Here is a 21,630-nt window from a genome sequence, read left to right as displayed (position 1 = left end):
CAGTATCAGTAGTCCCATTTGAAAGATACCCACGAAAACATTCCGTCTAGTTTTTATTACTCTCGAAACACGCATGCATCCTCGTCCTGCCAGCCTCATCACTCAAGCATTCCCGGCTGCCACTTCCGCATGGCCCTTGTTCAACCCCAGCGCCTCCGCCTCCACGTCCACGTTCCTAGCAATGTCCTCCTCCAGCGACAGCATCACCGGCCGCCAGCCCAACTCCCGCCTCGCCCTGCTCGCCCTGCACCTGCTGTTCTGGCCCCAATGCGGGCCCATGAGGTGGTTGCCCACCATCTTCTCCACATCCTCCAGCGTGAGCCGGTCGAGCTCGGCGCTCTCGATGAAGCCCCTGCGCGCGCACTCGGCCGCCACCAGGCCCGCGACGGCGCCCCACTCGAACTCGCCGTTCTCGGCGAAGTAGTAGCCCTGCGGGCCCCACGTCGCCTTGGTGGTCAGCGACGCCGCCTCGGTGGCGGCCGCGGCGTCCGTCACCAGCGCGAGGAAGACGGCCGACAGGTCCTGGACGTGGACGCCGCACCAGCGCGCCTTGCCCCCGCCGACGGCGAAGCCGCGGCCGCGCTGCAGCGTGCGCCGCGTCAGCTCGGGCAGCTGCACGCTGCGCGCGTTGCCCGGCCCGCGCCCGAGCCCGTAGATGCACGGCGGGCACACGATGGCCGTCTTGAGCGGGCGCAGGGGCGCGTTGGCCGCCGCCAGCACCACCTTGTCGACGTCGCGGTGCCACGCCGGGTCGGGCAGGCTGATGAGCTCGCCGACGGAGGCGATGTCGTCGTAGATCTTGGAGCTGTGCTCGCCGTAGACTTGCAGCTGCTGGTCGTGGATCATGAGGATGGCCGTGCCCGACGTGTGGATGTAGTAGCTGGGCAGCTCGCCGGCGGCGCGCTGGGAGAGCCCGGCGAGGATGGCGTTGGCGGCGCCGGCGTGGTCGCAGTTGGCCCAGTCTGGTGGGGAGGGGGGGTGGTCAGCTGGATGCCTGCGTCGAATGTGTATTCTGCCTCTTTGGGGTTCGGGCTGGGTGGCAATGGGGCTTCCAATTGATACGCCCGCCCATTCTGTAGCGCTTCGTGGAGCGTGGAGATCCGGGCCAAAAGAGTATCGAAATGAATCGTGAAATCGCCGGGAAAATAAGACTTACTGCACACGATATCTGCCTTCGCCGCCTCTTCCGCGATCAGATCAGAGCTGTCGAGGTCTCCATAGACAAGCCTGGCCTTCGGGTACTGCTTCGCCACCAAGGCACCCTTGTCGGAGTTGCGGACCAAGCATGTCCATTCGAACTCCGGGTGGGCTTTGGAGATGGCGTGCAGAGCGTCACCACCAATGTAGCCGGTCGCGCCGAGACTGTTGTTCTGGTCAGTTTGACGGTGTCACCAATGCGGCGGAGGTATGATGTCATGCACCAGGAACTTAAGCTGGGGAGCGAATCCGCATTGTAGAAGAACTTACGCGAAGATCTTCGTCATCGTGCCTGTGGAGTATCGAGTCTCTTCTTGAGTTTGTCAGTAGTCTGGGGGTGCTTTTGAGGTCTGCGCTCAGTCGTGCAAGGAGAGTGTACAAGTTGGTGGATTCCCGCGACCCCGCATCTAAATACAGTCTGGCGACGGGCAGGTCTGAGCAACAACTCACAACGTCACCGGGGACTCCACTTATTTTATCTCGCGAACCTTTCTGATCAAGGGTTACGGAATGAAATACCAAATTCGAGTGCACTGTGGCCCGCCAGTTCAGCAGGATCTACATCGCCTCAACTCGATTTTCGTCGCCAAGAGTGGCTTTCAGGATGCGCATAATCCTTTGAACCTCCGTTATCTCTAAGAAAGGGATCCATCGACCATGGATTTTTCTAGGAGCCGAAACCCAGACTTGAGGCTGCTCAGACGGAGCGGCTGACATGTCTCAGCATGCGAAGTTCTACTACGATAGGCATAACACGCGTCATCAGAAGCGTCCAAGTCGCTAAAGCATTACCAGTCTAGAGATGCAAACGATTCCTGTAACCTACACACTCGATACTATTATGGGTGACGTTGCACACTGCATGCATAACACCAGACACGGACAGGGCTGTCCAAAACTCGTCGCGAAGGCTATCTCACACGCAACCATACCCCGAGTCACGCTCATCTGGGCTTCACTATCAAATGGCGGGCCTGGATTCCGATTTGGTCAACAAAGCCAAAGCTATACACCGCGAGAGACCTTGACCTTGATCCTCAATCAAACATTGTCTCGTCCTTTGACGCGTGTATTGTCGGGTGTGCGTGCTACATCATGGTTCTCGACGACGATCTGGCGTTCGGAGAGGGGACTCGTGGATTTCGTTGGAGGAGGTGGGAGCAGAAAATCCGTACGTTGTCTTTGAGGAAAGGGAGCCGGCTAGACGCAGGTCTGTCTTGCAATTAGCGATCCCTGAGCGTTCGCTCTCCAATCCAAGCCGGCACGTTGCAGGGGCGTAATCTCGATAGTTAGCGGCTTGGAGCTCTCTGACGAGGACTGGCGATGGCTAAGCTGGTCCTGTGAGGCTTGGTTTCCCTCGGCGTGAAGGCTGTCGCTGGTGATTGCGTGAGGAAAACTGGCGGGAGGGAAGGGCCAGGCAGCAGCGCTGTAGCAAACGCGCGCCCAAGGCTCCACGCCCGAGGCCGTTCAGCACCAGTAGACGTGATGGCCTGCATTCACTCAGAGCGCTAGAAGGTGGTCTCAAGCTTAAGCATGTAGGCCGTCAGATCAGCCTCTCCACTGGGTCGGCACCGCCAGTCGCCCAGGTTCGACCGCCTTCGTCTTGCCCTCCGGCAGCAGCTGCAGGACTGAGGGCACGCGATGCCTGGGAAAAGAGCGCAGCCTTAAATTCGGAATAGGCTTGAGGCTTTTGCGCAGCTCCGACGTCAACAAGAATATGCTGCCTGGCGGTGCTGCCTGCCTGGTGTTGGGATTTTCGCCAGCTGTTCGTCCAACACGCCCAAACGCCAACGGCGACGCGCCGCCACCACGGTGCTCTCTCACGCAGCGACGAGTCTCGCAGGGCGAGGGGAGGCCAGCGTTAACCTGTTCAAGCCATCAAAGGCTTCCCGCAGCGGTCAGCGATGGCCACGAGCCGGTCGGCGATGGGAACTCCTCAGCTCAACTTTGCGCTCGCCTGAGATCCAGCACCATGAGCACTCGAACCGCAAGTCAACGATATCTCCTGATGCCATCACTCTCATCGTCCGAAGACTAGTTTTCTCTTCCTCAAGGTCCTGCACAAGGCAAGAAACTCAACGAAAAGACCAAGATGTCGCGTCAGCCCGAAACAGTGCGAATACGGGCGACACTGTGGGAGACGGCATGAGCAAGCTCAGCGGCCATCACCCCAGATCCAAAAACAAGATTAATCTTGATGCCTCCGTAGAGACGTTTCAGAGATTAAACTGAAAAGAACAGATACTACACTTGATCTAAGCCAAATTAATGGAAAGAGAGCTGAAGAGCAGAAATGGGCGGGGGGAGGCTGGTTATTTATACGTCCGCCGGCCTGACATCGGAGTCCGCCGGCTTGACATCGGACGGAAGCCTGGAAGGAGGGCCGCTTCCTCGGCGCAACGCGAAACTGCCTCGCGACTCCCAGATTGTGTACGTGACTGCCCCAACTTCGCCGCCCGGAAGGGCCGAGGCTTCTCACTAGGTCGCCTCTCCGAGTCGTTTTATTGGTTGCCCTTGCTCCCACATTAGCCTCGTCCGAGCGCAACTTCTGCTTCTGCCAGCGATGGGCCTCACGGCGGGGTGACAGAAGAATCGAGCCCCACCCGCAGCTGCCTCGCGGAAATAATTGCACCTTACTTAGGCAGTCGAATCCAATATCTGGCAGCGGCTGCCAACAATCAAGACCCACATCTGCGTCTAGACAATGGATTCAACTGACGTAGGAAGAGTGCCATGTCCTTGGTAGGGTTCTGATGGCTCAAATATTCGTCATCTGCTGTGGCCTTGCGCATTGAGCTGAGGGCCTTGCAATGGCACCGTACAGAACACTTAGGTCCTCTGAGCCCGCCGAGAACACAAACACGCAGACCCACAGGATTGAGATCTTCAATCTATCCTCGCTTCACCTTTGCGTTGAGAAGAACAGGTCGTTCCGGATGCCGCGTCCGCCATGCGCCGGTCGCTGTAATCAGCCGACTTCCGGGGGCAGTAGGACCCAGTGTCCGCCCTTAGGTGTAAGTTCAAAACGCGGACAAGTCCGTCCTGATATTGGGTTTCACTGGTGTTATGACTCGAGCACATGCGCATGTCCGTACGTGGCCAAGCAGAAATACATGCATTTACACGTTTCGAGCAGTTTGGAGTCTGGTCGATGGGGAGCCAGGGAAGAAATGGGTCCAACGACAAATACATCGTTTCCCGCCTTGGCTGGTCATGCTTGATATCTTCGATGTAAATGCTCAGCGATGCCACTATTTCAAAATATTACCCCCTTCACTGTAAACCCCACAATCCAAATGGATTCTGAAAGGCGGAACCGATTAACGACCAATCCAAGAACATCGACACTTTACGATGACGGCCGAATCTGCACAGTAAGCACGAATGGCGGCTTACAATTCCCTCCTGAATGGTTGACGGAATCGAAACGCATCACCCCACTCATACTTTTCCAGGTGACCCAGGACGAATGGAGAATCATCCGAGAGAGGATGAGGCGGCACCCAAAACGGAAGCGTATCCTGAGGACGAGGTGCTAAAAAGCATTCGATCAGTGCTGAATTTCGCATAAGTGAATGACGCTGAATACCTCGGTGAAGTTGTAACCACGTGGTGAAACGATGGACCCATTTGGTAAACAAACTCCTAAGGTAGTGTCGACGTGCGAATGCAACAAGCGGAATCACAAGCATGAGCACGATCGCAATGACGCCCGTAACCCCCTCCACATTCCATTGAGAGCCGCTGCTTGGGAGGACGGATGAGTTGGTACCTATGGGCATGAGCTCTGGAACCTGAGATTCGCATGTTGACTTTGCTTACCGTTTTCCGCCATACGTAGCACTCTGAGGTACATCCGACAGGCGATGTCGGACCAAGACGTGTGAGGAATGTATCAAAGACGGACTTGATAGTAGAATGCTGAGGAATTGAACGGCTTCTTGAATGGTTTCATCGGCTGCATTTGGGGAGGAAGAAAAGGCGCGAGCAGGATTAAAGGGACTCTAACTTATATCAAAGCCGAGACTGCGCCAGCCGACAAAAAACCTCTCGCCTGGGGAAGTAGCACGGGGAGCCGGAACGCCCGTCACACTCGCTGCGCTGACCATCAGCAGCGCCTCGCGCACGCACATTGGCTGCGCGCCACGCCATAGCAGCCTCAATGCCTGCCGGGCCCGCCCGCAGCAGGGAGGCTTGCGCCCTGGAGATGAAAATGCTGACCTCTCACAGTCAGTGTAATCCTCTGTTGCGTCATGGCTTGGCTAAGGCAACAAGGCATCCGCACAGTCTTGGTAGTTATACTTCCGGAGCCGCTTCAGCTTTGGCGGGACACGGTGTTCCTCACCTCCGCTCCACGCTCGAGTCGCATCATTGGCTATGACCCTTTCCCACGTTTTACAGAAGCTCCTCTCTCAGCGCACTGTCACGGCCGTGGCTCTGCATTGCGAAGAAAGCACCTGTCAAGTGACCCGAATCTCCGTTCAACTTCCAAAAAGTGACGAGGAAAGTGCACCATTCAAAAGCAAGTCGGTAGACTCACTGAGTCAGTATAACAAAACCGCGGCCCGGTGAGAAGCTCTCTCTGTGGTACGGCGCTGAGCGGTTGTGGCTGGAGACGAGTGTTGAGAGATTCTCGTTGACATGCCTGTCTGTGGGTATATAAGTCGCCAAAACCTCCTCCCCTTCCATCATCGCTAGCTCAGTGGTAGAGCGGCTTCTGACGTATCAAATAAGGCCTGGGCATAGCCTGTATCGGGTTGGTAGCGGTCGGAAGAGGACTTTGGGTTCGATTCCCGGGCGGTGACATATCATCTTTTTGCCTTTTACTTTTTTTTTTTTTGCACCCCACGGACAAACGCGGAGAAGGCAGCGATTCAACCAGTCCTCGCCTATAACTAAAGGGGAAGAGAAACAAGTAAAGTGTCAAGGTCACATATCAATTTCATTGACGCCTCTACATACGACCAGCGACAGAGGCCCGTAGGTATAACCCGTGAAAAGCAAATGGAGAAGAACAAGAAACACCGAACTCTTGAGCCAGATCATCCATCCCACTGAAAAGCGCGAATGCCCTCCCGTTAGAAACCAAATTTACTCTTCACCGCCCCCATCACCATCCCCCGCTTCTGCTTCGCCACGAACTTCTGTACATCCGACGCGAAGCCCGCCGAGTTGTCCTGCAGCCTCTCCATGTTGTCGCCCATGATGTTCAGCTTCTCCGTACGCTCGTTCATCTGCCGCGACAAATACGCCCAGTAGCCTTCCTGACTGTTACTCCCATCTGCCGCACCGGCGCCGCCCGCAGCCGCAGCCGCCGACGACTCCGCCATATTTCTCCTGGAGGCGCGCTCTTCCTCCAGGCGTTGGCGATCCTCGTCGCGCGCGGCCGCGATCTCGCGTTTGGACGGGGGCCGGTCGGGCCCGCCGATGAGCAGGTCGATGTCCTCGGGCGTGACATGCTGCGAGCCGCTGATCCATTGCATGTTGCTGATGGTCGGGCGGGGTGGGATCACCATATTGGGGTTGTAAAGCGCATCGTCATTCTTCTGGACGAGGTATTGACCGATGCCCCAGACGTTGATGAGGGCCATCTCTGCGGGACCAACCCAGCCAAGAATATCACCGGTGGCCGTGATGGTTGCGTTTGCGAAACGGCGGACATCCATAATGTGCGAGATATTGACCGACCCGATCTCTTTGAGAGCTGGGAGACTGTAGGCCTTGGCGCAGCCATCTCCGAAGAGGCCGACGAGTGCGTAGCCTTGGTCTTCATAGCGGGTGACGGCAGCGTTGTCGCAGAGGAACTCATCCCAGGACTTATGGGCGCCTTTGTTTGTTGCTGGCTTAAACACGCGAGCACCAGACTGGGTGATGGCGACAAGCACACCATTGACCTTGGCACCTTCGCGCAATCCGGCAAAAGCTCGCTGCGTGGCGAAAGCAGGAGCCCCAGAATCTGCTGAAATGGGAGCAATGCGGATAACCTTGTCATCGAGCATCACGGCACCCACGAACTCGCATTTGTAGCGGCCGTCGGCACCAGGGAGCATCTTGAACGTTGCTAGGTGGCCCAAGTTGGTGCCAACGTGGAGCAGCGCACTGGAGAATTCTTCGCCGTCAAGAGTCATAACCTACGACCATTAGCAGACTTCCAAATTCGGACGATGAGCATGACTTACACTGAATTCGATGGACGTAGGGTATTCCAGCTTCGGTGCGGCTGTCGCACTACTTCTCCGCAAACTCTTCCGCTTATCCGCTTTGATGAAATCCTGCAGACTGGCTTGGTAAATGAGAGCAGGCCCTCTCAGATCTATCACGGCTAGGCTTCCACCCTCGAAGCCAGCAGCAACAAAGCCAATGTCGGCCAATTTCAGGGCAGAAACAGGCCCATTTTGCTCATCTAGAAGAGTGAATGGAAGGAGGCCCTCCTTTAGAGCAGGATCACGTCGCGAAACGATGTTGGTAAGTGCCTTTGGCGTGTTAGGATCCGGCGGAGTCGGTTCTGTGCCAACCTTTGGATTTGTACCCCAGCGGAACACGACGAGTTCGCCGCTGCGAAGGCCCACGGCCAATTCGCCGGTAGCCCCAGCTAAGGATAGCTTTGTAACCTCAATACCCTCTTGCCTTCCCACAGCACGAGCGCAATCTGCTTGGAGAGCAGCTTCGTTTTCGATTTCGTCGCCGTGGCCGGCATCCCATAACCGGATGGTACCGTCTGCATGGGCCGTCTGGACAACGTTACGGTTCTCAAAACGTTTAAGAGGGTGCTTGGCTGCGACACCACCTGCCACTATTGCCGGACCATGGGAGCGAGTCTCGGTCATTCCAAGCCATCTGGTCCGCTCGATGGGAGCAAGAGCAAAGTGATTGATGAAAGGGTGGATGAAAGTCAAAGAAGGGTGAAGTTGGTTCGTAGGCGTGACAGGTAGACCGCTAGGGAAGCTCAAAGTTATAATCTCTCCGGAAGAGAGCAAGGCAAGAACGGCAATCGGGTCTTGCGCGCCTCCGAAGTGAGGCGAGCTACGGGGTATCAAACAAAAATCAACAACTTCAGCATTAGGAGGCGTTGGAAGGATTCTTTGGCGCTTGGGGTTCTCGAAGTGCTCGGCAAGGATTTGCCAAGATGACGTCTGATAAACGGGAGTTCTGCCTAACTCGAAAAAGTTCAGACCCTTCGTAGGCAGAGTTGTAGGAGCACCGCCTGCAACCAAGATGCCGGTGTCATCCGGGTCCTGGTTTGCACACCAGGCAATGCGAAAGATTGGAACCTTTACAGCAAAGGTTTCAGGGGTGACGCCGGCAGTAGTAGAACCAGCACCAGGTAAGTTGACGTTTGTGTCCTGAAGGGTCCTGGCCATGATAATGCGGCTGGTCTTGGGGTCCTTGCCATCCTTCGGGTCCCAGATGACAAGACTGCTGTCCTCATGGCCAGTCAAGATGAAAGTTCCAGTGGGATGCCACACAGCCTGAGTCAACCTGGGGCTCCTCGCCATGCTAACGGAGTTTGGGTCCGAGTCACCGCCAGGTGCACCCTGTGGAAGATGGTAGTGGAAGAACTTCGTAGGCGCGTTCTGCTTGAACGAGTATATGACCGCGCCATTATTGTACCCGATCAACAGCTTTCCAATGTCGCGAGGGTGGAACGACAGCGTGACAACAGGCGAGATGCGAGCACGAGTGTCGTATTCTTTCCAGAAGTATGGTATCCTGAAAGGTGCCAAGTATTCGCGGTCTAGGTCGTAGACAAGGACGTCGCCTAAATAACGATCAGCATCCCGCAACTATCGCATCACCGCAAGCAACTGACCGTTTTGCATCCCCAGCATCGCATAGTCGATGGATGGGTCGGTGTGTAAGGCCGTCACAGTGCCGGGAGGCGAGTACGACCGCACCAGCTTCTTGGTCTCCAACGAAAATATGGAGAGATCATGTTTGGAATCCAAGCAAACGAGCTTGTCGGCGCAGAACTGCAGTTCCTCGACGGAGGCTTTGGTGGGCAGCTGGAACACGACGCTCACGCGGCCTTCGCCGAATACATAGATCTGACCGCGGCCGAATTGCGTGTCTTTCGTTCCGACGGCGAGGAGCGACTGGATAGGGTCGAAGGCGAGCTTTGCGACTTGAGAGTTGATGCCGTAGCGGCGGATCTGCGCAACGCGTAAGTCAGGCATGCAGGTACCAGGCCGGAGAGGCAGCATACGTCGTCTATCTGGAAGTGGTCGGGGGTGAGGCCTGCGGAGAGATCGTTCTGGATGCCCGCCTGCTTGCCGCGCAGGAGGTGAGCCATGGTGTACGGCGGAGCATCGAGGTGGGCGGGAAGGTTGGGTTGCGAAGGCCGGCCTGGAAATCAAGAGAGCTGGAGTGCAAGGAGCACTTGGCGGGGCGCAGGGCGGCAGCGGCGCGGGGTCCCTGAAACGTCATGCCCTCGCGTCGCCCAGGCGGCTGATCGGCATGCCGGCAAACACGGCCAAAAACATCGTGCACTTTCGCTGAGCAGCTTAGCAATCTATGTATGCTCCGCACAATCTGCTCTCAAGGGATTTTGTCACTATAGCTCGCCAGATCACCCACATCGCCGCAACCCGCCGTCTGTCAAATTGAACTTCATAATCTATCAGTGCAAACTCGTGTCCCATAGGCGAGGTATTTCATGCAAAAAGTCAAACCTCATAGCGCCATGCAAGGACCGCGCACCCGCCCTTTTTACTTCTAATCCCAAATCACACCGCTGCTAGCCAAGCCCTTGGATATTCCATACTGTGCAGCTCAATGCCCGTCTAGTGGACCATGACGTCGTTTTGTGCGGCCATGTGTTGTTGCTTATTCTTCGAATCGTCGTCCATCTCCATGTCGTCGTCGCCGCCGCCCTCCATCTCGTCGTCCTCTTCGTCCTCGCTGCTCTCGCCCTCGATGTCCTCGGAGCCGGCGTCAGAGTCATCGTCGTCCTTGGCCGGGCCAGTGGTGTCGTCAGCTCCACCCATCTCCTCGTCCTCGCCGTCAGCCTTGACCTCTTCTTCCTCCTCGAGATCCTCATCCGCAGCATAGGCCTCCTCGTCGTCGTTGGCCAGGTCGGCATCGGGCTGGTCGGGCGGGAACTCAGCGGGCGCGCTCTCTTCGGAGTCCCTGGTGAAAGGTCAGCAATACGAACGCGGCCAGGCAGCAAACTGGCATGACGCACCACTTGATAGCAAAGCGCGTGACCCTAGGCTTCTCAGCCAGGATGTTGCGGCGGACCTTCTCAATGACGGGCTTCGCAGGCGGCTCAGCGATCAAAGCCTCGTCCGTGTACTCGTTGTTGACATAGTATCCCACACGCACAAACTCCCTGCCATCATAGCTGCAGGTGAGGAGGATGACAGTGACGCCGAGGATTTCGTTGTTCGGGATGCGCGAGAGGTTCGGCGGGTCGGCCTCGAAGACGAACTTGTTCACGCCGACAGGAATGGGGCCGACGAGGAGGGAGTCGAGCTCTTGGTCATGCTCGGAACTACGGGCGATGATGTTAGCGGTCGCATCATGGAGCAGTAGAGGTGGGCATCATACGAAGTCGCGGAACCAACGTAGGTGAGCTTCCACTCCAAATCTGCCAGAATGTGAGCGAGAGCGCACGCTGGAGGGCTCCGGGTTTACGCATACCCGACTTCAGCTGCTCGACGCACTCAAAGGTGATCTCAAATTCGTAGGGCGCGGTGAAGGGCGCGGGAGTGTTGCGGACGTCGACGTTCAGCAAAGACACGACCGACATCTTGACGGATGCGAAACTGGTAGCAGAAAGAAATGGGTTCGAGGACTGTAGAAGCTGCTGGCTTTGAATCTGTTGTGGATGTGGATGCAGTGGAATGCAGTGTTGTCGGGTGAGGAAGAGGACGTGGAGGACGAAGCGCGCGAATGTTTATGGCCGAAGAGCTGGCGGCGGCACTGGTGGTGGACGGAGCGATCCTGGCTATTCTGGGCGCGACGCGTCTCTGAGCTGGTCGCGTCGAATCGTGTAATCACGCGCCATAGCAATTATTGAATGCGCCCGTCCGCAACCTCTTATAGGCCTGCAGGAAACGACTAACTGCGGCCATGGAGCGAGAGCAAACCGGATCCTCCAATGAACGACTACTTGAGGCTCGATATTATATCCTCTCATCCCGCAAAATATTTTCCACGTGACTTCGTGGCCAAAGCGGATTCCAGTCCATGCGTTGCGGTCGGACCCTCCATTCTCTCGCAAGGCGCTCAGTCGCATAAACAAGGTCTGATGCGTAAGGGTCCGAAAGTCTGGGGGCCAATACGCAAGCTGTCACTTGTCTAGAGCATTCCGACCAATTGATCCAACACCCTTAGTTGACTAGACGATCATCTATTTGACAGGCCCCACTTTAAAAGGTACAGTAAGTGCGCTGCCACAGCCCCAGGCCGAAAACGTACACCACTTCAGAACAAGGCTAGCTTCTAGAAATGTAGAACATACTGGCCCCGGAATTTGTCGTACCGAATTGAAGGTTTGTGTCGAGATGTAGCTACTTCCCCCCACCACTTGTCTTGCTCTGGCTGTTGTATGCCCCATCTATGTAGGAAGCCAAGAATAGTCACTGCTTCTTCTTTAATGTAAATTTGCGCGCTGTCGATCAATGACAAATAAACACATCACCCTCATTGACCTGTCACAGAGCTAATCCGTCGTGTATGCCCTATGAAAGGTGCTTAGCTAACCACGACGTCTGTCATGGACGTTACACAGCAGTATGACTACTGATACACAGCATATGCTATCTATGACTGGTGGCCTTTGCGCAGATGATTAGCCCGCGAGGAGGTCTCGAGGTCGCGGGATCAGAACAATTGAATCCTTGCGGTCTTGGAGCACTGACCACCTTCCTTTTCCGTTTGCTACGGCACCGAACTTGACATGCTTGCTGGGGATCTTACTTCGGGTATGTCTGAAGACGTTCCGGACAATGTCAGAGGAGATACAAATAACTCCACAGGTCTCTCCGCTAAGTCTCAATCTTAGACCTAAGGCATTGTCGCAACTTACCGAGAGGCAAAGAACGGTATGCCAAGATAAACTCCGAGCATACAATACCTAGTGCCGAGCTCCGAATCAGGAACACCCGTGGCAAATGGGGGGAAACCAGAGGTGTACACAGTAGATGCGTGCCCAAACCCCGTAGTGCCATGTGGGTGGCGTCGAGTTATATTAGGCTGGCGATATGACAGCATAGCCGAAAGTCAGTGCAGAAGAGTGACTGCCGGTGGAGAAAGCGGCAGTGCAACGGGCTCCAGTTTTGTAGATACGGCTATCAAACGCGGGACGGGTGTAGATCGGGAGGCGCATGAGCACGAATTCTTTGGACAACGCAAGGCGCAGGGTGCCTAAGCTGCCTTGTGGCGTGGCGCTCACGCGGATGTTCGGCAGCATAGGCTATGCGCCGTTGTGGTGTTGGTGACGGAGCCCCTTTAACGCAGCCGGTTCAACGCCCCAATATTGCAATCATTTGCCCGATGCAAAATTTGCCGGCCCAGGATATTGGGCATGTCGGCAAGCCTGGCCTCCAATAAGACGTGGAGTCAGTGGCCAGCTCGCGCAGCTCCAAGCCGATTGTCGCATTCGTGTTGTGCTCGGGTCCAGGGTACACAGCCTCATCGGCGTCGACGTCGCATGCTGGGAAACAACGGGCTGTTGGGTCGGGCAGCGGTGCGTGCCGGGAGCACCTGGGCGAACAGCGGGTGCTTCTCGAAGCTCTGCGCTGCAGAAACTGGTTCCGGATCGGCACTGCCGCCGCCTTGTGCGTGTCTTGTGGGTGTTTGGGTGTGGCCTGGTCTGGCGGCCCAATGGCCATGCGGCTCGCAGCGGGAGAAGCAGGAAACAGGCGGGCCGCGGGCTGCGAGCATGCGCAGGCTTACCTGAGCCGGGAACTAAGCGTGAAACAAGAGCTTGACTGCGGCGAATGGAGCGCGCTTTGTGCTGCTCAGCCGCGCGCGGAACGATCAGCTCCCTACCCAGCTGACGTTTGCTAATATATCGCGGCAGCGGCCGTGCGCGCAGGCAGAGACAGTCAGCGCGGTCCATATTATTGAGTTGTCCTGCACCGCGTGCCATTTTTGTCGCGCAGACAGCCGCAGCGCTCCCGCCGTTGCCTGCTGTGTTGTTTGTGCTCGTGGTAAGTCCGCTCTGGAGGGGCTTCTGCGCCGCGCTAGAGCGTCGGCGTCGCCATCCAGTCGACAGCACGCCCGCGCTTTTCTCACCCTCCTCCCACCTCCGCATCTCCATGCCTTCCTCTTCACTGCAGCTCTTCACACGCGCAAGGCCGGACCGCACGGGCATACCGCCACACTCCCACGACCGAGGAGGCTGACTGCGACCCGATCCAGAATTTCCCGCCGGGCTGAGCTCCAGAACCATCAAGCGCCGCTTCCCTCCACTTCCGGAGTATTGCGCCCCCCAGCTTCCCGCCCGCGCCTAAGCAAGCATGAGCTACCAGCCGCATCCCCACGCCAATAACTTTGGGCTCGCTGCCACCTTCGTTCCCGGCGGCACCGACGACTACTACCTCCCCCCGCAGCCCGAAGTCGTCTCTCCCGCCCCGCAGCGCGTCATGCAAGAAGACGTCGACCAGATTCAGAATCAAGTCGCCCACATGGAACTCGAAGCAAACGGCACCCCCTACCCGCCACGCGGCAGCAGCGTGCTGTCGAACGGCTCCAACGGCTCGCACTACAGACAAGGCGATTATTCGCAGTACGGAATGGCGACCGCCGACCTCCCCAACTTTTCGCATTTCCCCAAGCTCGTGAACCCGCCGCCGAACATCCCGCCGAACGACGATGAGAAGGAACAAATACTGGAGCAAGCGCGCATGGGCGTGCTCAACTCCAACGACCCGGAGATGCAGCTGGCATGGGCCCAGGATTCACTGACCTGGGTCGATGCCTCCATGGTGCATGCTGAGCGCATCTACTCCGAGCAGGCCCGTCCGCCCACACCTGCTGTCGAGCATCAGCTGCGCATGGACGCCATGAACATTGTCCAATTCCTCGCTGACCAGCACCATCCGCGCGCTGAGTTCATGCGCGGAATGTGGCTCGAGTTCGGCAAGTTTGGCATGCGTGTCGACAAGAAAGAAGCTTTTCGCAGCTACTCGCGCGCTGCCGACAAAGGTTACTATCGCGCCGAGTACCGGATAGGCATGCTCTTCGAACAATCCAATGACCCGGTCAAGGCGCTTGTACACTACAAGCGGGGTGCCGATGCGGGGGATTCGGCCTCAAACTACGTATGTCCCTTTGCGCTGGTGGGGCAGCGGCTCGTATCGCTAACGTCCGTGTAGAGACTGGGCATGATGACCCTGCTTGGTCAGAACGGGCAGCCGCAGGACTACGCGAAGGGTCTGCAGCTCATCAAGCATGCGGCCAGCACCGCCGATGAAAACGCACCGCAGGGTGCCTACGTAGGTGTCACAGACGTGGGGTTGAAAGCTGCAAGCTAACTTTCGGTAGGTTCTCGGAATGCTCCAGGCACGCGAACTTCCGCAGATCACGGTTCCGGAGATCTATCTCCCCTATGACGAAAAGTCGGCGAAGATCAACATCGAGAAGGCGGCTTTTCTCGGCTTCGCGAAGGCGCAGCTGAAGATGGGATCCGCCTATGAGCTGTGCACCTTGGGCTGTGATTTCAACCCCGCGCTTTCGCTACACTACAATGCGCTAGCAGCGCGGCAGGGAGAGCCAGAGGCTGACATGGCCATTAGCAAATGGTTCCTCTGTGGCTATGAAGGTGTCTTCCAGAAGAACGAGGAGTTGGCATTCACATATGCCGAACGCGCTGCCGAGTCTGGCCTCGCCACCGCTGAATTCGCCCTCGGATATTTCCACGAAATAGGCGTCCATTTGCCTGTCAACCTGGAGAAGGCTATGGAATGGTACGAGAGAGCCGCCAAGTCTGGCAACAAAGATGCCATCTCTCGGCTGGAGAACATCCAAGTCAACAGGACGCTCTCGAAGAAGGATCATGAGAAGGTTGCCATCAACAAGATCAGGTCTCAATACGGTTCGAAGAAGGGTCAAAGACCGGACAGATTCAGGCACTCGCAGGCTGCTCCGATGCCCACCATCTCAGACTCGGTGCCTCAGTCGCCTCTTCAGTCGCCCACCAATGGCCGTCCGCCCCGTGCTTCCTCCGCTGCTCCTTACCCTCTCGAAGACAGGCCGCCGACCATTGCTCCTTACGACCGACCAGCTTCTGCTGCCCCTTACCCAATGGACAATGGTCCGCCAAATCTTGGAGCAAGCATGCCTGGGCCACGTCCAACTTCCGCTTTCAACATGATTCCACCTGGCCCTGGTGCTCCTGGTGCTCCCGCGGGGAGATTGCCGCCACAAGGCTACAATTACGGACCTCCTCGACCTCACACCAGTGTCGACTCCATGAGTCCTACTGGACCTCACCCAGGACGGAAGCCTATCAGTGGGCCGGGTGCACGCATTTCTTCCGGCCCTCCTGGACCCGGCGGCTACCGTCAGCCTGGAGGCCCGAGTGTCGATCATCCCGAACAGCATTACACGCCTCCACCTCCGTCCGCTGGTCGTCCGCCTTCCTTGCAAGGACCCAACAAGCTGCAGAAGCAGCCCACGGTGCAAGACATCGGGTTTCAGGCGCCTATCGAACAGAAGAAGCCTATGCAGCTGCCTGCTGGTTACGAACGTGCTTCCACTGCATCCACAGTGCCTGCCGCAGGACCCCCGATGATCCCCGCTCCCCGAACCTCTGGTGGCGGTGGTAGGCCAGGCAGTTCGGGTAGACCAGAGCCGCAGAAGAGCGACTCCGCGCCGCCGAGGCAGAGTCAGCAGCCGCAGCCTCCTAAGCAAGCTGCACCTAAGCCTGCAGCAACGGCGCCACCACCGGGCAAGGGTCCGAAGACATTCGATGAAATGGGTGTGCCGAAGGTCAAGAATGACCAGGACTGCGTAAGTTCCACTTTTTCGCCCCTTTTTGCGTTTGACATGCTAATGACGCCGCAGATTGTCATGTAGATATCAAAAACGACCAAAACCACTATACATTGCTGCATTGATACCACACACTACCAAGGGGACATATGGAGAATGGGGAAACTACTTTTTGATCGCTTGTTCAATTTCTTGGGACGATTTGTTTTGTTTCTCTTCTTGCACTTTGAATTCATCCTTCTCGAAACTGTCTGTTTGCATAGCGCCGCGAATGAATTGCAGAGGAAGGGGTTTTGTTTTGCTCAACACCTAGGGCACCAATTTGATTGCTTTCTTTGTATAACTTCTTATTCTAAGGAAGAGATGGCCTGATGTTTCCTGTATCACCCTGATTGTAGAAGAGTTTGAATCTTGATTGGATACGAATTGTAACTGAGTTCAGAGCGGAGCTTCAAACCATCCAAAAATTATGAAGACACGAATAATTGATTAAAGTTAAACCTCCCTTGACATAATTGATTGGATACATTGCATTGAGGCGTTAGTGACGAGCGAGTTTAAGAGCATTCAGCAGAAGACAAAAGCGTACCAACCACCCTGGTTCCGTTTCGGAAGCACGCTGCGTCCTTGCAGAAAGTTAAGATATCAGGAAAAAAGAGAGAACATAATTCAATAAAGCTTCGTCCGCCGCCGTCGGGCAGAAGCAGCAGCCGCAGCAGCAGTCGACAACGGAATGTATCCAATTCACACCTCGGTTTCCCTTGTCCTGTCGAAATTTGGTGGCAATGATGGTGAAGCGGCTAAACTGTTGGATTAGTTACGCCCGGGCGTAGAAGAGAAGAATAGTTGCAGGCTTTTATCAAAAGGGGGATTGCAGTAGAGTGGAAATTTTATCGTGGTAACACTATCAATGTTGCGTAAAAGCCAACCTGAACGCTATTACGCTCAATTGAGTAGCTACGAGTAATTGGAGAGACATATGGAAGAGACATATGCAAGAGAATCCAAAGGTTGTGTATGCTTCTTGACTTCGGCGGCCTTGCGGCCGGATCCCATGGTCCGGCGCCCGTGTTCAAGAAAATCTCCGGGACGAGTAACGCCATGAATCATCCGGTCAGCTTTCTGTCTTTTTCCAGAACACGAGACGGAGCATGGACAGAAGCGGCTGCTACACACACAGCCCCTGGTATGACGTCATCCAGCATTTGTCGTGTAAAGGCCGCGTCACTGCGTCACCTACTTCTACCACCCACCTCCAGAGAAGCGTAGCTTCCAGCAGTTCGACTCCACGGATATTTCCTCCCGTGGTTCTGCAAGTTCTAACCGACGCCGCTTCGAAACAAGGAGAAAGGTTCGTCGTCCAGAACCCCGATCAACAGCGAAAAATTAAAGATCTACTGAAGCTCCTGCTTGAAGACGAAAATGCCACCAAAGAACGAGGCTCGAGACGTGACCGGGTCGAAAGATTCTAGCACAGACGGACAAGACAAGCGCCAGAACGAAGCGCACCAGACCGCCTCGGCCTCCGAGGATGCTACGACAGACCGACAACCTCCCAAAGGCCCCCATGGACCGACTTTGAGGAGGAAGGTGTTGGGGGAGAGGGGACACGGCCCGGTGGTACACCCAAAACCAGCACAAGGGTGATTGGAAAAGGACAGCGATTTGCAAGAGAGAGAAGGAACATAATGCGCAAAGCAGGAAAGGCTAGGGGGAGAATATAGATCGGAAGCCCGAAAGCTGCATTGAATACTCGTTCCAGCTTCAATCTTTTGGTACAATCTCATCGCCGTCGCATTGCTTCCTTCTCCACTTCGTGTCTTTGATCCCACTCGAGGCATTCTCCCATAACCATTCCCCTTATCCTTTTATTCTCGTGTTACGACAATGAGCATCCAGCAGTCCAACCACCTCTGACGGAAAACGTAAACGCCACGCGCCTCGAATGATGAGTACAAAACTCAGGTTGACTCACCAACAACGGCTCAATCCCCAGCGAATCCTTGTGCGAAGCGTTTGAGTCCAAGGCGCGTTCACAAGACTGGACGCGCTCATCGCGCATGTCTCCACTCGGGATGTACGGTCCGGTGTGGCGCAGCACGCATGGTGGAGATGTGGTGGAGTTGAGCCGGGGAGGGGTGGATAAAAGGCATGTGGGTTGATGCGCTTATAGCTAGACGAGATCATGTAGCAGCTCGTTTGTCGTGTCGCGTGCAAAGATGATCCACTTTTTCCCTTCTTTCTGGGGTTTGGCGCAGTATAACGCAGACATAAATGGCATGATCCGCGTACAAACGACCTTCCGACAATGAAAATCTATCGCAAGCCGTCGTACCATTTATCGCATGATGCTTGGTGGAGAATTGGGCGGAGGGCATGGGCATTGGTGCCTGACCATGGGTTTTTAAAGTATAGATTTGCCGAAGGGTTTGATGATAAATAAATCTCATCCATCGCTGTCCGCCTCACTTTTGAGCGGGACGAACCTCAAATCGATTGCCAGTCTGTGACCAGAGCACTGTTCCCCACGATTGCGAATCGACTCTTGTCCCGGTCTGTGCCCCGGGAACCTTCTCGCTTCCTCTCCCCCAGCCTCAATTTCGCGCACCCCTGCCCCTGCCTCAGCAGCCTCGATCGGGCTTCCAATTGGTCGATCCTATTTCCCAATCTTGCTCCTGCGACGTCTCGATTCAGCAAGCAGCCATCCCGGCATTACCTTCCGAATGCTTCCATCATTCCTCAAGACACTAGACATTTTGATAATTCCCTCCCTGCAATGGAGCCTTGCTGATCGTTGGAAAGCGAAAAAAAAAGTCGAACAATATCCGAACCTGTCAAATTTCGGTAGGAAGCATGGTCTATCGTCTATGGTCATACCTTTTCCGGGCGGCCGCCAATGGGAATAGGAAAAAGGGTGGGTACGAAAGGAAGATAAAAAGCAAAAACGAAACAGGAAACTTATTTACAGTCGACACACATGATCCTCAAACCCCAACGATATCAACAACAATATAAGTGGAGAGCGGCCTTTCACTGTCATTAGCAAATTAAGCGTTCCCGGTGGTTTGACTCGAAGGAAAGGACAGAAAGAGAAGAAGCATAACGGCAAAAATCAGAGCACGGTCATGGTCGCGCAATAGCGTTTGAGAGGGTCGTCCTTCTCCTGGCCAACGGCGGTGGCGGTGCTACCCTCGCCCCTCAGGCTGCGCACCATAGCGCGGTACTCGTCGAACGTGGGCAGGCGCACGACATGCGCACCCTTCATCCGCTGGCGAATCGTTGCGAACACCTCCTCGGCACCGGCACGCTCAATCTCGATCTGCTCGCGCGTGCGGACGTGCCAGGCCAGGTTGATCTCGGCCCAGCCGGTGGGGCGCGTGTCCTTCTGGTGGTGATTGTTGCTGTCGGCCTTGGCCGATCGCTTTCTCTTGCTGCCGGTGCTGGGCTTGGTGAAGTCGTCGAGCAGCAGCGTGCCGGTCGAGGTGGACCCCCCGGCAGCGGCGACGCGGACGCTCTTGAGCCAGTAGTTGCGCCACCAGAAAGTTGCGCCGGCGCGCAGGACGTACCAGTTGACCCACGAGTTGCCCCAGAAAACGTCGCGGCGGTCGGGCTTGCCCCAGTCGAACAGCGGCACGCCGATGTTGAAGTAGCGGTGATGCTGGAAGGCCATGCGCAGCACCGTCCACATGGCGTCGAAGTCGGCGGCCTCGTCGGGCGTGAGGCGCTTGTGGATGAAGTTGCACTGCAGCGCGGTGATCAGGTCCTGGCGGCGCTGCAGCACCGCGCGCCGCTTCTTCTCAGCGCTCTCCTGCGGGCGCCGCCACGACCACAGGGCGCGTTTTGTCTGGCGGTAGACGCGGTTGGGCGTGTATTTGCGCCAGCGCGGCGCGGGCGGACCGCGCGACACGAGTTCACTTGGCGGGCTCGTCAGTAAAAAGGCGCTGTGGAGTCAGGAACAGGGAAAGCGCGAAAACGGGATGCGGCGGGAGATCGGCTGCGGCGAAAACTCACGGGGGCAGTTTGGACTCGATTTTGGAGTCGGGCGTGTCCTCGACATCCTGGGCGATCAGCGACAGCGTCTCGAGGATGCTGAAGCCGTGGGCGATGTGGGCGCGGACTTCGTCGCCAATCTCGTCCTCGGCGGGCACGCCGTCCAGGGCGGGCAGCGGGGTGCCACAGTAGCGGTGACGGTCGACGACGATTGCGGCCAGGTGTCGCGGGATCAGGCCGGTGAGCCAGTCCAGCGTGTAGGGCGATTCTGATGTGCGTCAGCGATGCGCGCGGCGGTCGGGGGGTTGAGGGGCATGGCGGGGTGGTGGGGTGCGGCGGCAGCAGCAGCACTCACTCAGCAGATCATGGTCCTCTGGCGGGCGCAGGATGAGCTTGCAGCCGGGGAAGGTGGTGCGCGCGACCTCCTGCACGATGGTGCTCTCGTAGGTGGCAATGAGGGAGCGGAAGGCGCGGCAGGTCAGGCGCAGCTGCAGCAGGGCGTCGATGTCGCAGCGCTCGATGATGAGAATCAGCACCTCGTCCGGGAGGCGTGAGAGACAGAGCTTCGCGGCCGTCCAGCGCGCGCTCGGCCAACCGACGGGACCGGGCCGACCCATGTGGCATGGATGCAGGAGCGAGTGGTGAGGGTGTAGTGGCGTGGCGTGCCTCGACGAGAGCCCCCCTTCGTGCTGGCGCTGGCAAGAGAAGTGGCGGTGCGCGCGGAGGAGAGAGAGCGATCCATCGTGTCGCGTGCTCTGCGGGCTGCTCCGGATTATGGATCTCTGGGAGTAAGCGAATTGCGTACCAGCTGCGCCTCGGCTGGCGCAATCCGTGCCCCAGGAATGCGCGATTATTGCTCACCGTGGTAGGGTGGTAGGGTGGGGAGCGGCCCAGCCTGCCTGCCGCTCTCCGCACCGCCTCCGCATCTGCTGCCAGCGCCCTGTTGTTGCGCGCGAATCGTTGCAGTTTGACGTCCCGGGGCCGCCCGCCAAGCCGCCAAATTTCGCAGCCGCTGATCCCCGCCGCTGGTCTCGCCCGAGTCGCGCGCCGCTGCGACGCTGGACTGTCGGTGATGGCTTGGCCAGCGCTGCTCCACCCGACGCCCTGTGGAGAAGGTGCGCCCTCACGTGATCGGCTCGGGGCCGCGCTATCTGCAAAGGGAACCTGCCTTTGCACAGTACCGCGCCCGGATCCTGCCAGCGCTTCCCTTTGCGGCGACGCCAATGGTGTGGGACGGGTAGTGGTCGGCGTTGAGCTTAAAAGCAGGGTTCAAGCCACCAGCCAGGGGGGTCATGCGCTCATGCGCCCGGCAGCGGCGCGACTCCTGCGGATAGGCGCTGATAAGCATTGCGATGGCCGCTGCTCGGCACTTCTGCGACGCTGTGCTTGCGGCCGCCGGCGGGCTGGGGATGATATCATGCGATAGCACAGACCGGTACCTGCATGACGTCGCGATGGCAGGCGGATCTGGGCGGTGGATCAAAAATAGCGTTCCAGAAGGGA

At 57.0% G+C, this 21,630-nt stretch overlaps 5 protein-coding genes across 5 annotated transcripts; 1 reads left to right on the top strand and 4 right to left on the bottom strand.

Annotated features, from left to right (window-relative positions):
• Window positions 1–102: 102 nt before the first annotated feature.
• SLS55_005601 (uncharacterized protein) lies at window positions 103–1,484 on the bottom strand (the record flags this gene model as incomplete). Its single annotated transcript, XM_066777048.1, has 3 exons — window positions 103–962; window positions 1,157–1,362; window positions 1,468–1,484. The coding sequence occupies 3 exons, from the start codon at window positions 1,482–1,484 to the stop codon at window positions 103–105; spliced, it is 1,083 nt and encodes a 360-aa protein (XP_066632890.1).
• A 4,791-nt stretch (window positions 1,485–6,275) lies between these two features.
• On the bottom strand, window positions 6,276–9,487 carry SRO7 (Lethal(2) giant larvae sro7; the record flags this gene model as incomplete). Its single annotated transcript, XM_066777047.1, has 4 exons — window positions 6,276–7,328; window positions 7,377–8,956; window positions 9,008–9,347; window positions 9,401–9,487. The coding sequence occupies 4 exons, from the start codon at window positions 9,485–9,487 to the stop codon at window positions 6,276–6,278; spliced, it is 3,060 nt and encodes a 1,019-aa protein (XP_066632889.1).
• Window positions 9,488–9,977: 490 nt separating this feature from the next.
• Window positions 9,978–10,945, bottom strand: ASF1 (Histone chaperone asf1; the record flags this gene model as incomplete). Its single annotated transcript, XM_066777046.1, has 4 exons — window positions 9,978–10,323; window positions 10,379–10,687; window positions 10,744–10,783; window positions 10,837–10,945. The coding sequence occupies 4 exons, from the start codon at window positions 10,943–10,945 to the stop codon at window positions 9,978–9,980; spliced, it is 804 nt and encodes a 267-aa protein (XP_066632888.1).
• Window positions 10,946–13,661: 2,716 nt separating this feature from the next.
• Window positions 13,662–16,221, top strand: SLS55_005598 (uncharacterized protein; the record flags this gene model as incomplete). The annotated part of the gene is made up of 4 exons (XM_066777045.1): window positions 13,662–14,465; window positions 14,520–14,639; window positions 14,689–16,155; window positions 16,210–16,221. The coding sequence occupies 4 exons, from the start codon at window positions 13,662–13,664 to the stop codon at window positions 16,219–16,221; spliced, it is 2,403 nt and encodes an 800-aa protein (XP_066632887.1).
• A 3,028-nt stretch (window positions 16,222–19,249) lies between these two features.
• SLS55_005597 (uncharacterized protein) lies at window positions 19,250–20,744 on the bottom strand (the record flags this gene model as incomplete). Its single annotated transcript, XM_066777044.1, has 3 exons — window positions 19,250–20,051; window positions 20,149–20,395; window positions 20,483–20,744. The coding sequence occupies 3 exons, from the start codon at window positions 20,742–20,744 to the stop codon at window positions 19,250–19,252; spliced, it is 1,311 nt and encodes a 436-aa protein (XP_066632886.1).
• Window positions 20,745–21,630: the final 886 nt, after the last annotated feature.

Source organism: Diplodia seriata (genome assembly GCF_021436955.1).
Source record: "Diplodia seriata strain FDS-637 chromosome Unknown scaffold_5, whole genome shotgun sequence".
NCBI classification, from domain to species: Eukaryota; Fungi; Ascomycota; class Dothideomycetes; order Botryosphaeriales; family Botryosphaeriaceae; genus Diplodia; species Diplodia seriata.
The sequence above is the reverse complement of the archived record's forward strand: the minus strand, read 5'-3'. Positions and strand labels throughout refer to the sequence as shown.